This window comes from Euphorbia lathyris, chromosome 5 (assembly GCF_963576675.1).
Source record: "Euphorbia lathyris chromosome 5, ddEupLath1.1, whole genome shotgun sequence".
Lineage (NCBI taxonomy): Eukaryota > Viridiplantae > Streptophyta > Magnoliopsida > Malpighiales > Euphorbiaceae > Euphorbia > Euphorbia lathyris.
The window spans coordinates 22860209-22875000 of record NC_088914.1 but is presented as its reverse complement, the minus strand read 5'-3'; the positions used below and the strand labels follow the sequence as shown (position 1 = coordinate 22875000).

The 14792-nt window shown below is 36.9% G+C and overlaps 1 protein-coding gene across 11 annotated transcripts; it reads left to right on the top strand.

The window, feature by feature from the left end:
• The first annotated feature begins 5964 nt into the window (after nt 1–5964).
• LOC136230789 (uncharacterized) lies at nt 5965–11704 on the top strand. Of its 11 annotated transcripts, none has more exons than XR_010689530.1 (8): nt 5965–6292; nt 7262–7454; nt 8229–8352; nt 8584–8646; nt 9503–9585; nt 10828–10935; nt 11028–11163; nt 11265–11704. XR_010689530.1 is itself a non-coding variant. In XM_066019972.1 (7 exons), the coding sequence occupies exons 3-7, from the start codon at nt 8335–8337 to the stop codon at nt 11083–11085; spliced, it is 330 nt and encodes a 109-aa protein (XP_065876044.1). In that variant the 5' UTR covers nt 5965–6292; nt 7262–7454; nt 8229–8334; the 3' UTR covers nt 11086–11704. The 11 variants fall into 11 exon arrangements, 3 of the variants coding, with proteins under 3 accessions (XP_065876044.1, XP_065876045.1, XP_065876046.1); XR_010689529.1 differs by having other exon boundaries at nt 11028–11167; XR_010689528.1 differs by having other exon boundaries at nt 11028–11176.
• The last annotated feature ends 3088 nt before the right edge of the window (nt 11705–14792 follow it).

The window sequence follows — 14792 nt, the reverse complement described above, 5'->3', positions numbered from 1 at the left end:
CAACTTCCTAAGAAATGACATCCTCCAGAGGTGCTTTTTCGTTCTAGCTTGTCTCGACCATAGTCAGCGTCAGTGTATCCAACGAGTGTAAAGTCATGTGTGTTGGGATACCATAAACCTGCGTTCACTGAGCTTTGCAAGTATCTAAGGATTCTTTTTACAGCTATGTAATGAGATTCCTTAGGGTTAGATTGATATATAGCACAGTAGCATACTGAGAACTGAATGTCCAGTCTACTGGCTGTTAAGTAAAGTAGAGAGCCTATCATACCTCGATACAATTTGCTGTCTACTGACTTACCATTTTCGTCAGCGCAGAGGACAGTGTTAGTGCCCATAGGAGTGGATATTGGCTTGCAATTTTCCAAGTCATATTTCTTTAATATCTCCTTGGCATATTTAGCTTGACTGATGAAGATGCCATTCTTTCCTTGTTTTATTTGAAGTCCGAGGAAGAAGTTGAGTTCTCCCATCATCGACATTTCAAACTCAGTCTGCATTTGTTTGCTAAATTCCTTGCACATTGATTCGTTAGTTGCACCAAATATTATATCATCAACATAAATTTGAGCCAGCAGGGTATCTTTACCCTTTCTCTTAATGAATAAGGTTGTATCAGCTTTGCCCCTAACATAATTTCTAGTCAGCAGGAAACTGGTCAGCCTCTCATACCAAGCACGTGGTGCTTGCTTGAGCCTTTTTGAGCTTATAAACGTGGGTTGGGAATTTAGGATCCTCAAACCCTGGAAGTTGATTAACATAAACTTCCTCGTTTATAACTCCATTAAGAAATGCACTCTTAACATCCATTTGGAATAATTTAAAGTTCATGTAAGATGCATATGCACATAAGATCCTAATAGCTTCTAGCCTTGCCACTGGGGCAAAGGTCTCACCGTAGTCAATACCTTCTTGCTGACTGTATCCCTGAGCTACAAGCCTTGCTTTGTTCCTGACTACGTTTCCTTGCTCATCCAGCTTGTTTCGGAAGACCCATCTTGTTCCAATGGTCTTTTGAATCTTTGGATGTGGCACTAGCTCCCATACATCGTTTCTTCTGAATTGGTCAAGTTCCTCTTGCATTGCGCTCATCCAGAATTCATCTTCCTCAGCATCAGCGAAGTTCTTAGGTTCCTGAACTGAGACGAAGGCTACATTGCTGAGGTACCTCCTGAGTTGATTCCTCGTCATCAGGGTATTCCCAGCAGAATCAAGGATTGCACTCTCTGAGTGCCCTCTTGGAATCCTTATCTCTTTAGATAGATTGATGTCTTGTGTTGTTTGTGTTTCAACAATCTCTGCAGAAGTAGACTGGTCAGTGAAAGTAATCTTAGGTTCACTCTTACTCTTGGTCAGCCTTTTAGTGAATGACTCAGCAGCTGGTTCTTGGTCAGCGGTTACTGAGTGTGGATCATCCTCGGTCAGTGGCTGGTATCTACCTGCAGGGTTAGTCTCGTCGAACTCAACATGTACTGACTCTTCTAAAACTTGAGTTCGTTTATTGAAAACTCTGTATGCTTTGCTGTTTGTTGAGTAGCCTAAAAAGATAGCCTCATCAACTTTTGAGTCAAACTTTGCTAAGCTATCTTTGGTATTCAAAATAAAACATTTACAGCCAAAGGCACGAAAGTATCCAATGTTGGGCTTTCGTCCTTTCCAAAGTTCATAGGGGGTTTTCTTTAATATAGGTCTAACTAGAGCCCTATTAAGAATATAGCACGCTGTGTTAACAGCCTCTCCCCAAAAATACTTTGGAAGCCTATGCTCATCCAACATTGTCCTGGCTATTTCAACCAGAGTTCTGTTCTTCCTTTCAACAACCCCATTTTGTTGAGGTGTTCTAGGAGCAGAAAAATTATGGTCAATGCCGCTGGCTTCACAGAATTCAACAAACTTTTGGTTTTTGAATTCTCCACCATTATCACTTCGGATGTGAGCCAATTTTAGGTCTTTATCGTTTTCAATTTTTCTAACCAAATTTGAAAATGTCTTAAAGGTCTCATCCTTGCTACTCAGCAAGATGACCCAAGTGTACCGAGAGAAGTCATCTACAATGACCAAGGAAAATCTTCTTCCACCCAGACTCAGCGGCTGGACTGGACCGAAGAGATCCAAATGTAGTAATTCTAACGGACGCTTAGTTGAGACAATATTTTTGCTATGAAAAGACTGTTTGGTTTGTTTTCTAGCTTGGCAAGCGTGGCATAATTGATCTTTTTCAAATTTAAGTTCAGGCAGTCCCTCAACCAATTGCTTTCTTGCTAATTTGGCCAGGAGGTCCATGCTTACATGACCAAGTCTCCTGTGCCATAGCCAGGAATTTTCTTCCTTTGATACTAAGCATACAGTTTTTGAAAACTTTTTCTCTAAGTCTAGCATAAAGACATTATCTATGCGAGGGGCAGTTAAAATTAACTCATTTGTTTTACCCTCGTATATTTTACATCCAGTAGCATCAAATATAACTTTTCTCCCATTGTCACATAGCTGAGCTACGCTGAGTAAGTTATATTTGAGTCCGCTGACTAGGGAGACTGACTCAATAGTAGGATTACCTCCGATGGTTCCTGACCCTACTATCTTACCCTTTTTGTTGTCTCCAAAACTTACACTTCCTCCTCGTTTACGCTCAAACGTGATGAACTGAGTTTCATCACCAGTCATATGCCTCGAGCATGCGCTATCAATATACCACATCTTTGACTTCTCAGCACATCTCAGGCTTACCTGCATTGTAACTAGTTACTTTTAGGTACCCAATTCTTTTTGGGTCCTTGCTTGTTAGGTGCAACAGGTAAAGCATCATATTTTATTTTATGGCGACATACATGGACAGTATGGCCATTCTTTCCACAGAAGTCACAGCTAACCTTCTATTTAGGTTGTCTCACTGACTAGTCAGCACCCCAGTGCTGAGCATGCCAGCACACCTTTGTGGTGTGACCTTTCTTCCCATAGAAGTCACACTGGACATTCCGCTGGGGATTCCATCTCTGCTGAGTACCTTGGTACTGAGTTCTCAGAGGAATGTTTCTTTTATTTGGAACCTTTAACTGGTTCTGGATAGTTGTGACGTCTTTTCTCAGTTTCTTTGAAACTGATTGGACTTCAGAGACAGACTCATGTATGATCTTCATGTTATCATGCAAAGTTGAGTTGTCCTGAAGAAGGAATCTGAGGTCACTTAGTTTGACCTCTTCAACCTCGTCACAGCGCCTGCTGAGTGCTCTAATTTTCTTATTACACTTTTTGACAAGTGTATATCGATCACCCAGGGCATTACCCATTTCGTTTCTGAGCTGGGAAAGTGATATTACCTCATTTGATTGCTCCTCATCATCAGATGCAATGGAGGGGTCAGTATGCTCAGAGACGCACGGCTCAGCAAGTTCGTCAGCCATGAAGCATATCTTCGCTGACTCGGTGGCCTCAGCTTCTATTGATGAAGACTCATCACTGTCGCTCCATATAGCCACCATTGCCTTTTTGCCGTTCTTCTTATCTTTCCTCAGCGTGGGGCAGCTTGACTTTATATGGCCAGTTTGATGACATTCAAAGCATGTAATGGGCTTTGAGTTGTCTTTCTTGTATTTGTTGTCGCTGGACTCAGCTTTATACTTATCAAACTTTCTGTAAGGCTTCTTAGAATATTTGTCATTCTTCCTGAAGAGCCTTTTCATCTTCCTTGTGAACATAGCCATCTCCTCATCATCTGTTGAGCTCCCATCAGTGGAGTCAGCTTTCATGACAAGAGACTTCTGCTTCTTGTCTTCAGATTTTTCCTTCACCTCGAAGTTTTTCATAGATATCTCATGGGTCAGCAACGAGCCGATGAGTTCGTCATATTTGTAGGTGGTTAAATCCTGAGCTTCCTCAACAGTGGCCTTCTTTGCTTGCCAGTCTTTAGGAAGACTCCTGAGTATCTTTTTGACTTGTTCTTCCTCAGTGAAGATCTTCCCAAGTCTCTTGAGCTCATTTATGATGTTGGTAAATCTTGCATTCATGTCAGATATGCCCTCATCATTGTTCATCTCGAACAGCTCGTACAATCTCATCTGCTGGTTCACCTTGGACTCCTTTACTTTGTTGGTTCCTTCGTAGGTGACCTCCAGCTTCTTCCAGATCTCTTACGCCGACTCACAACCTGAAATTTTATTATATTCTACAGCATCGAGCGCACAGTGAAGCATATTAATAGCCGAAGTGTGATTTTGAAGCTTCTTGAGATCATCCTCTGTCCATTTGGCCTCAGCTTTTACAACTGTTTGGCCAGCCACAACTTCGACAGGTACAAATGGGCCTTGCACTATAGATAGCCAGGCACTCATATTTGTAGCCTGAATGAAATTTTTCATCCTATTCTTCCAGAAGGTATAGTTAGACCCGAAGAATAGGGGAGGCCGAGTGATGGACAGCCCCTCAGGCAATATCTGAGTTGTTTGGTTTCCTGGGAGAAACCGAGTACTGTTTTCGCCCATAGTGGGGATCAGCTCAAGGTTGTTAAACCTTTTACACCGAGTTTTTAGGCTCTGATACCACTTGTTGGTCCCTTATAACGTTACAAGTATAGTTCCAAGGGGGGGGGGGGGTTAGGAACTATTTAAACTTTTTAAAACTTAGGACAAACTTCTTTTCTTAAGAGAAAAGGTTTTAACAGCGGCGCTGAGTAAACAGTAAGATACTGGCTTAGTCAACTGGTGACTAGGTCAGTTTCTTGACTTGAGTAAGGAGATAGCACTTAGAGTCTATTCCTGAGCTCAGATGTTTGATGCGCACAACTCAGCTTGACCTCTTTACTTGGTCAGTTTTTGGTTATTTAAACAAGCAATATATATAAGGAGTTTAAGGTAAGAAATACGTTACTCAGCAGATTTATCCAGGTTCGGCTTCTGAGCCTACGTCCTGTCCCCGGAACACGTTCCGAGATTTCGAATCCTCTATTGAGCTCTTTAAAGGTAGAGCCTCAAACCTTTTACAATCTTAGCAACTGAGTATAACAAGAGTACCTTCCTCTATACCTCTACTCAATCCTAATCTCTCGTTGAGTACTATAACCGAGTACTCAGCCTCTCCTTTCTAATCTCTAGAAATGATAAGTGTTTGTCCTAAATAATGATTGCTAAGACACCTTAGATGATTGAATAATCACTCTAGACTTTTACACAAAAGATATGAAATTTAGTGTAAGATTGCTTTGCTTCTTGCTTGCAGAACTTGCGTAAAAATTTAGTCAGCGTAATGGCTTGATCAAGTTCTGTGTTGAATGAAGCTTCTGATGGCACTATTTATAGAGACGTCTTGAGGCATCGGTCATTTCGAATTTCGAAATAACCGTTGGAGGGAAACGGCTTCCTGTCGTTGTCATCCTGACTTGCTCAGAGCTCTTGGCCAATCAGATTTGAGTATCTTCTGTCATCGGTCAGCTTTTGGTCAGCTCGGCAGAGTGTCTCTCCATTTATGGTAATGTCAACTAGACAGCATACTGTGTCGTCTGAACTTTACCCAAAGTGGAAACACTTTGTCTGGAAGTTTTCCTTAGCCAGCTGCTGTCTTGTACGCTTTGTCGAATCAACTCAGCAGCTTCGTTCCGAAGTTGTTCCCTGAAGGTCTTCTAGATCCTTCTTCCGCTGAGTTGCGTTTTGTCCACAACGACAACGTTTTGACATTCACGGGCCGAGTTGTCTTGAACAGTTTGACTTGGGCTTTGACTCTTGTATTGAGCTTGGGCCTTTTAATCCTTATGTCTTATAAGCAATTTTTAACTCAACATTGAACAAACACATTAGTAGAATAAATCAAAGCATTTAAACTTAGTGTTTTTAGAATATGTTTTTAATTATACTTATACAATTTTGTCAAATCAAAATTATGTGGAAAGGTGTTTCAACAAAAATTTCTGCCAATGAACTCACCAGCGAAAAGTTTATCATACTGAGGGAATTCCGTCGCTATGATAGGTTTTATTTTTGGAAGAAGCAGGGAAACAAATTTTGGCTCCCCCTCTTTTATTCTACTTTCATTTCTATTCTCACGCCTTTGTCCATCATCTAGCAGCTCTTGAACCACTTTAGCTAGAAATCTTTCTCGCACCTCTTCTCTTTGGTCATCCCTCTCTCTCATCTTTCTCTCTCATACCAATTTCTCAGTACTAGCATCCCTCTCCTCTTTTTCTCTGAAACTCAAAGCCATCAAGTGGGTATGCTTTATGTTGGTGAGTTCGATTTACTCAGCAGCTGAAATCGAACTTCTCTCTGCCATCAAGATGGATTTTGCGAACTTTCCTTCAATTTAGGTTAGTTAAGTTCTTAATTTTGAATGGATTTGGTTTATTTTGAATGGGTTTGCTTAAATTTTGAATTGATTTAGAGATTTTCCCCTTAATCTGGGATTTAGGGTTTATTTTAATACTGCTTCAATGGATTTTCTCCTCTCTTAAAAAGCTCAAGACCTCCGTCGTTCACTGTAACTCTTTATTCTCTATTTGGATTTCAATTTTAATTTTGCATTTTCTTGTTTATTTTCCCAGTATTAGCATTGCATGGTGTTATTTTCCTCTTACCAACATCAGACAATTCCATAAAAAGGGCGGCCCGGTCGCATTACGGGTCCCCGCTGAGCGAGGGTCCGGGGAGGGGTCCCACCGCAAGGGTGTATTGGGGGCAAGCCTTCCCTTGCCAATTTAATTGGCAAGAGGCCGCTCCTAAGACTCGAACCCGTGACCTCTGGTCACACGACAACAACGTTTTACCGTTGCGCCAAGGCTCGCCCTCTAACATCAGACAATTCCATACGTGTCTAAAATTCCATTCACTCGCCACTGCAAACAAAAATTTCTCATTTAATGAACTTGTTTTTATCGTTATTCTGATTCATGCTTCTCAATTAACTATGAAATTGCATAAAAAATGTATTTAGTGGTACTCGTGACTGGGTACTGGTACTTGTTTTTATTGTTATTCTGATTCATGCTTCTCATATAGTGAAGGAGGTCGTGAAAACTGAAATGGCAAGAATTTTGTGTTCTGGCCAAGTATAGTTAAAACTGAAACCCTCTTCTTACTTCACCTCATATCCACGTCAACATTTGCTCACACATCCAATTAGATGATCTGTTCTTATCTATGTTGCAGGGGAAGTTTGAATTTAAAGTGCTTCGAGTTTAGGAAACCAAATTCTATTGTGAACCTCAATTTTTTATGAAATAGTTGTAAATTCTACAATTAATTTGGATTTCCTTAAGGTGTGTGTTTTCCATTTTTAGGTTATTTTTTGGAGGGGCATCTTATTGTGGATCGTGAGCCACCACAGCCTCAATGGCTTGTGCAGTCAAATCTCATGAATTATATAGCTTCTAGTTTGACTGATGAACCTTCTATAGTTCCAGCAGAGGATGGTAATAACAGAATGGAAAATGCTTCTGATATTCTTCAATAGATAATAGCTACAACCTTGAGGTATAATTTAGAAGCTTAAGCTCATTATGGTCAATTAACTTGAATTGCTTTTACTTGTTTACCGAATCCAAGTTTATAATTAGTTTTGCTCTTTAAGGTAGAGTCTGAAGTAGGAAATGGAAAAGTAGAAAGAAAAGGCTTTCTTACAATTTAGTTTTTGATTGTCTAAGGTTTATAAATTCAACCTAGTTTTTGATTCTTAGAAAATTGAACTCCCTAAATTTTTTGACAATTTGGCCTGTTTTTGTTCTTGTGACGTATGATGTTGATAGGCAATTCTGAAGCCATTTTGTGTTTCCGGATAGTGAAAAGAGAATAGATGAATTTGAAGAACATAAGCTGCCAAATGCTAACTGGTTATTCTCTAAATTATGTACGGAAGGAGCCAAGATAGAAATCAAAAGCAATTTCCAATGCATGAACTTGTTCTCTTTCATTTAATGATAATGTAGCAGATGTATGCTTTTTTATTTATTTCATAGACACAATCTGACTTCTCTCAAATTAATGGTCACTAAGTTTTCTATTTTACTTCAGAATTTGGAGGACCCTGCATTCTAGAATATATTTCCTTTTGAATTTTTATATTTATTTGTTGTTTTTATATTAGATAGTTAGTTTACAGAAAATGTATCCCTTGATAATTTTCAATTGTTCTTATTCCTCTTCCTAGTTCCTTTATATGGCTTCTTCGTATTAAGAACATGTCAATAGATGAACAAGTTCTTGTTGCATGTCATACTATATTTCTTATGAGTTCTTGTGTGTTTTTAGAGTGTGGCTGTTTGGTTGTTGCGGAAGAAAGCAGCCCCATTGTGGATCGATGATGCTACACGACTACAATTGTAAAATGCTCAGTCTTTGTGGAAGCTAACCTACTATGCTACTGTTGAAACATGTATTCTAAACATTATCTACAACGAATCATGGTTTAGAAATACAAGAGAATACTTCAAAGGCTTGCCAGATCACCCTCTTCTTCATACTTGTTTGGGGCTCTTTTTATATTTTGTTTTCCTTTTTAATCATATTCAAAATGATCTGCATTCATAGTAACATATGTTTGTGTTTTTTACTTAATTCTGCATTCAAATTTCAACACTCTGAATGTTTGGTTTTTTAACTGTAGGAAATAATTGTTCCAAAAGCTAGGCACTTGAATCTCGTGCAGAGTGCTTTGCAGCCTGAGACTGTAAGTAACAGTTAGCAGTATGACATTCAATTATCACTCAACTTTTCATGATAAATTCTTGATATACTAATGTTATATTTACTAAGTATGTTATTTAATTAACTAAAATCAAAGCAGTATGGTATATATGTTGTTGGGCATGTTATATATGTTATTGTTAGTTGCAATGGCAGGCCTTAAGCTATCAAACCAAACCCACTTCATTTCATGCATCAAATTAAAATGGAGGAAAACATTCTTATTTGTTTTTTAGAGAAAAATGAAAAGGAAATTATTTATCACAGAGAGAAGACATATCCCATTCACACACCATTTAGTTAATATTATTATCATGAAACACTAAAGATGAGAAATGAAATATTTCAAAAGTCAAAGAGAGGAAACATTTTCATTTGAGTGGACTCATGAGCTCACTATTTTTTGATTCATATCTCCTTTGTGCCATTTTCCATATAATATATAATGTTATATACTTTTTCATATCAAATTCAATATATATCTTCACCATGCTCTGTTTTTGTAATATCTTTTCACTCAGTCCTAACTGCTAATATTGAGGTGTTGGAATAATTAACATGAAAGACAGAAACATATATATTTGCTTGAAAAAAATACCTTATTGAGAAATTTGGTAATGTTAATTCAACAATGCTTTATCCAAATTAATGTCTCTGTGTTATGTTTTAGGATAATGCTTTATCCAAATTATATCCTACAATGCTTAAGTTTACTTGTTTTTGCTACACATGGTTCACTCAGTTCTTACTTGAGTGGTGAATTTGTTTATTTGGTACACATCGGTCAGTCAGTTCTGCAAATAATTCATGTTTTATCATTCTCTTTCATTTTTTTACAGACAAACACTACTTTTCCTTGGCAGGACTGTTTGTTGGACAGAAGAAGCTGCGTCAACAAGCTTGGGATTGTTCTTCAGTTTAGGTTAGTTAATTTCTTAAATTTGAATTGGTTTGGTTTAATCTTTAATGGGTTTTGGCGGCTCAATTTGATATTCCCCCTATCAATTTGAAATCCTCCATCAAGTGCAGATTATAGTATGAATTTGAAATCTCCATAAATTGTGACTATAGTTTGAGTTTTTATATTGTAATAATAATGGTTTTAAGTGAAATTTTATTTCTAATTTAAGACCTATCATGCTTTGGAGAATTTCTGTAGTCTCAATCTTGTGGGGTTTGAATTTTCATATAGGTTGAAGGATAATATAAACCTAAGGAATAATATGGAATAGAAGTAATCCTAATCCTAATAGGACGTATCTAACAGATCAGTATACGTATTTAAATAGTCTTTTAACTAAGTTAATCCTCATATACTCAATTGACTGCTTTAATTTGCCCCTCCATAGTTGCAGCCTGCTCTGCTCTCCTCTGTTCGGGTAATAACTGATAAAATTGTTCCTTGCTGTCAATGTTAAGAGTATTTTTTTTGCACCTTCACTACAAGAAAATCGCGAATTATCGGCGGAATTCTCCGGCGGACATAGAATATATATTGTAAAAGAAAATAGAAAATGCAATTGATTTGCTTACACGTCTAGCAACTACGATAATATATATTGTAAAATAGAAGTCACTCAAATTCAAGGTTTCTAATATATTCCTACGCCACCATCCTCTCTTCTCCTCTTTCCTTGTATTCTCTGTTTCGCTATGCCTATGGCTATACAAGAGAATAGAAACAACCATAATGGCTTTCGCTTTGTATTTTATAGTTTATAGGAGGTGGGACTTCCCTGTAACATGCTCTTCATAGCCCGAAGAATGGCCATAATGTTAATTTTCCAAATGTGATAGTTTTGAGGAGTCATATGGACATAACTTTTGATTAGAAGGGGCCAATGGGTTGGAGGAAATAGAGTTGTTAACTGAAAGTGGGTTTGGATTAGATAAATGAGGCAGAAAAGTAGGAAAGTGCAAGAGGTTATAAGTGTTCGGTGGAATTAGAGGTATAGCTGTGCATGGATTTTGGAATTGAAAATGGGTATATGGATTTTGGAATTGAGAATGGTACATGGAGTTAATAATGTGCATGTTTAATAATATGCATTGCTGTGCAGTTCATCTTTAATAATATGCATTGTTGTGCAGTTCATCTTTTACTCATTATGTTTAAGCTTGAAATTAAAATGAAGGTTTTGTCATCCTTTTTAATTTTTTACAGACAAAACTACTTGGTCGTGTACCGACTGCACATGAATTATTTGCATTCACTCACACGAAGCGCCATGACGGTACTTCTTGGTCTGATCCTCATGCTCAAGTTGTCGGGGTAATTAATAAAATTTCATCTTATAAACTTTTTTTGAGTTAATTATTTTATAATCAATATAATTTACTAACAAGAAATTCATAAATATTTAGGAAGAATATGTCCGTGCAGTGGCTCTCAGTGCTCAGAGTGAAGGAGACAGAGCAATAGATTTATTAAAGACTTATTATGATGTTGTTGGTGGACACAGTAAAAAGCAGAGACTATATGGATTGGGTGATGCTGCTTGTAGGTACTTCGGGTCAGCTACATCTCAGTGTTCATCTACACCAAACACACCAGGCACATCCACTTCATCATCATATTCTGACCCGCATTCTCATTTGCAGTCACAGTTAGATATGTTGCATAAGATAGTGCAAACTCTTGCTGATAGTCAACAGCGACATGGTGAGGGAATGCAAGAAGAGGATCACGGTTCTCGTCAGCTTCATATTGGTGTCACTCCTCAAATGATTGAGAATGTTATGAAGAAGCAAAATGACATGGAGGTGCAGATGAGAGAGCAATTAGGATCTTTGCAGAATGTTATAGTGCGGTTTGAGTTGGAGATGGCCGAGATACGTGAGAGCCAAGCACAACATTCATCATCCAATCCGGGTAGATCTATAGATAAAGATGAGATAGATGAGAATGATTTAACATAGGATGAATGGTTTTATCTAGATATATATATAGTTTTTCCGTATGGTTTATCTTGATCGAATAGTTTTATGCTAATTAAAACCGAATGTTATTTAATTATATATATAAATATTTGGTTTGGCAAGTTTATTGTTCACTTTTATAATTTATTCCAATATTTTCTAGTTAGATAAAAAATATAATTGAAAAATAAATAAAATAGTATAATTTTAATTTAATTTAAAATAATTTAGAATTATGATATTTCCGACGGAATCCATTGGCAAATATCCATAGGTAATTATTTTTCACCGATGGAAATCCGCTGGAATAAATCGGTCGGTGTCCAAAAATACCGACGGATTTCTCTGACCGAATATGGGACAGAATATATTTCCAGCGGACAGAAATTGTGGTCGGTGTGCGGGAGCAGCGGTCCTTTTTCCAGCGGATTGATTCCGCTGGAAATCCGTCGGAAATACGAATGTCCGACGGAATTTGATACTTTACCGACGGAATTTTCCGCTGGTAATTCGCGATTTTCTTGTAGTGATAGCTGGCGTGGTAAAACATTTATTTGGAATTACAGTAAAACCTCGATAAATGCATATCCTTGGGACTGGAAAAAAATATTCATTAAGCGAGATTATTTATTTATCGATAAATGAATAAATTATTCATTTATCGATAAATCAATATTTATTATTTTATAGATAATTTTTCATTGTAAGATTCGTTCAGAAGATGCTAATGTTCCTGAACCAGAAGTTGATCAATTAGATGAAGATATCCAAGGATTAAGTGATGTCATTTCTAATTTATGCTATAGAAATGTGATAGATGTCGAACAACATCTTTTGAACTATCCTAGCGAGAATGATGTAGTTATGGAATCGTCTACAGACGAAGAAATTATCTAGTCAATAATGAACAATAGTGATAAAAATGATCCAGAGCTAGATGATAGTTGCGTTGTCGCAAATGTATCGTCAAAATAGGTTTTTTAAGCAATGGTCACCTTAAATAACTACTTGCTACAACATGAGCAAAATATACCAGAAGTTGTGTTTGCACTACAAAAAGTTAAAGGTTGTGTTCATTTTGGTTTAGGTGGAAAGAAAAAACAATCAACTATAGATGCATTTTTTCAGAAGAAATGACTTCTAGTTGATTGATTAAAAGGTTTTGGTCTATATATATATTGTACGTAATTCAATAATTATTAATTTATATTTTCATTGGGTCCTTAAAGATTTAAATATTTTTATTACTTAATGCATTTAGCGAGGTTATTACTTTAGTCCATTGGCCCAAGTCGGGACCGAAAGAATTTATTATATAAACGGGGTTATTACTTTATCGAACATTCATTTATCGAGGTTTGACTGTAAAGAGTATTAATTAGGGGTAAAAATGTTCATAAAAAAGATAAAGCAATAAGCTAATTGAAAAAGCTCGTAAAATGAGCTTTTTCAAAATTAGTTTTTTGGACCAAATAAGTTCTTTCAAACATCTCTCATCAAACACCACCAATAGAGGTTTGACTAGTCAAAACTTCTAAAGTCTCAAAATAGAGCCTATATATTTTATACATACAATATCACGGTTCAAAAGCTGCACAATTTACTGTTTTATTTTGTATATTCCAAGAAAGTAAATAAAGTGTGAGTTCTAACAAAAAAAAAATAGAATAAAGAAAGTGACATGTATGAGATGAATTGATTGTTACTAGTTTTGATAAGATAGCAATTATAGTAACAACTACTATAGTGGTTACTAACCATTTAATTTAACAAGTAACAACAAAATAACAGCAAGTAGTGTTGCTCTAATGGACATCTTGGAGTAGGTGGAACCAGTGGCGAATCCAGGATTTGAGGGAGGGGGGCAAAATTCTACGTAAAAAAATTTTAGACAAAAAATGTAAAATTGTTCAATTTCTTATGACAAAAAATGCAAAATTGTTCAATTTTTGGTGACGAAAAATGCAAAATCGTTCAATTGTCATGCATTATTTTCATGATTTTTTTGATAAAAAAACGTAAATTATAATGTTTACGACTCGTAATCATCCATTTCCGGGATTCTCGAGTTGTTAGGCATCAAATATCCCTAAATTTTGGGTCAGGTGCAATTGTACCCCTAACATCTAAAATCAAATAAAAATAAAGAAAAATGGAATCATAGCAGCATTATTAGTGTACAAATAACTAACAAACCAAAGATTTGTCCCTCATCACATGTTATTTTCATTTGATTGTGGATTATGGATTCAAACTTTTCCAGAAAAATGGAACCATAGCAGCACTAACAATACATTTTTTGTCCTTCCATTTTAACCTAAAATTAAGGATAACAATTAAGAACAAACTATCAAACTAACTAACAATTAAGAACAAACTAACTAATTCACAATATCCATTAACCTAAAATTAATTTAACCTAACATTTAATTTAACCTAATATTTAAATTAAAGGACAAAAAAAATTTAACTAACCTGTTGGAGATGGTGGCCGCCGGCCGGCCGGAGAGGAGAGGAGGCGTCGACGCTGTCGTCGCTACTGGATGGAGGAGGGAGAGGAGGGGCGTGCTTGCTGGAGAGGAGGCGATGCTTTGCGAGTTCGATGAAGGAGCGTGAGGAGGCGATGCTTTGCGAAATCCCTAGAGAGGAGGCGATGCTTTGTGCGCTGCGTTTTTGCTCTTTTTGTAAAATAAACCATAAACCAAAACGACGTCGTTTTGGGAAAAAAAATTCCCGGGATGAAGGGGGGGGGGCCTGGGTGGAACAATTTTTCTGTGTTTGCTGGAGTTTCTTGGTACATATGTTTTACTGGTTCAACCCTACTGCTTCCTAGATTGACTCTCATTTTTCAATTCGTTTTTCAGTACCGTGGTTGTGCATAAGGAGAGCATAAATAGGAAACAACAAAAGAAATTAGGTCCTGATTTTGTTCTTTATGGTTCTTAAAAAACATATCACCATTGTTATACAAACATACATTATTGAGGTTTGTATTTACTAAATAGTGTTAATGTTACATATATTTTTTAATAAATATGTAGCTTTGTTGTATTTATTTACACGTTTGTACCTGAAACTAAAGGACTAACGTTCGAAGAGGTTGAAATTCTAGGTCAGATAAAAAACGCCGTAAAGGAATTTCTTGGACAGAAGATGAGCACATGTTACATTTAAAATTGCCGATTCTATCTGTTTTTGGTTGATTTGGAT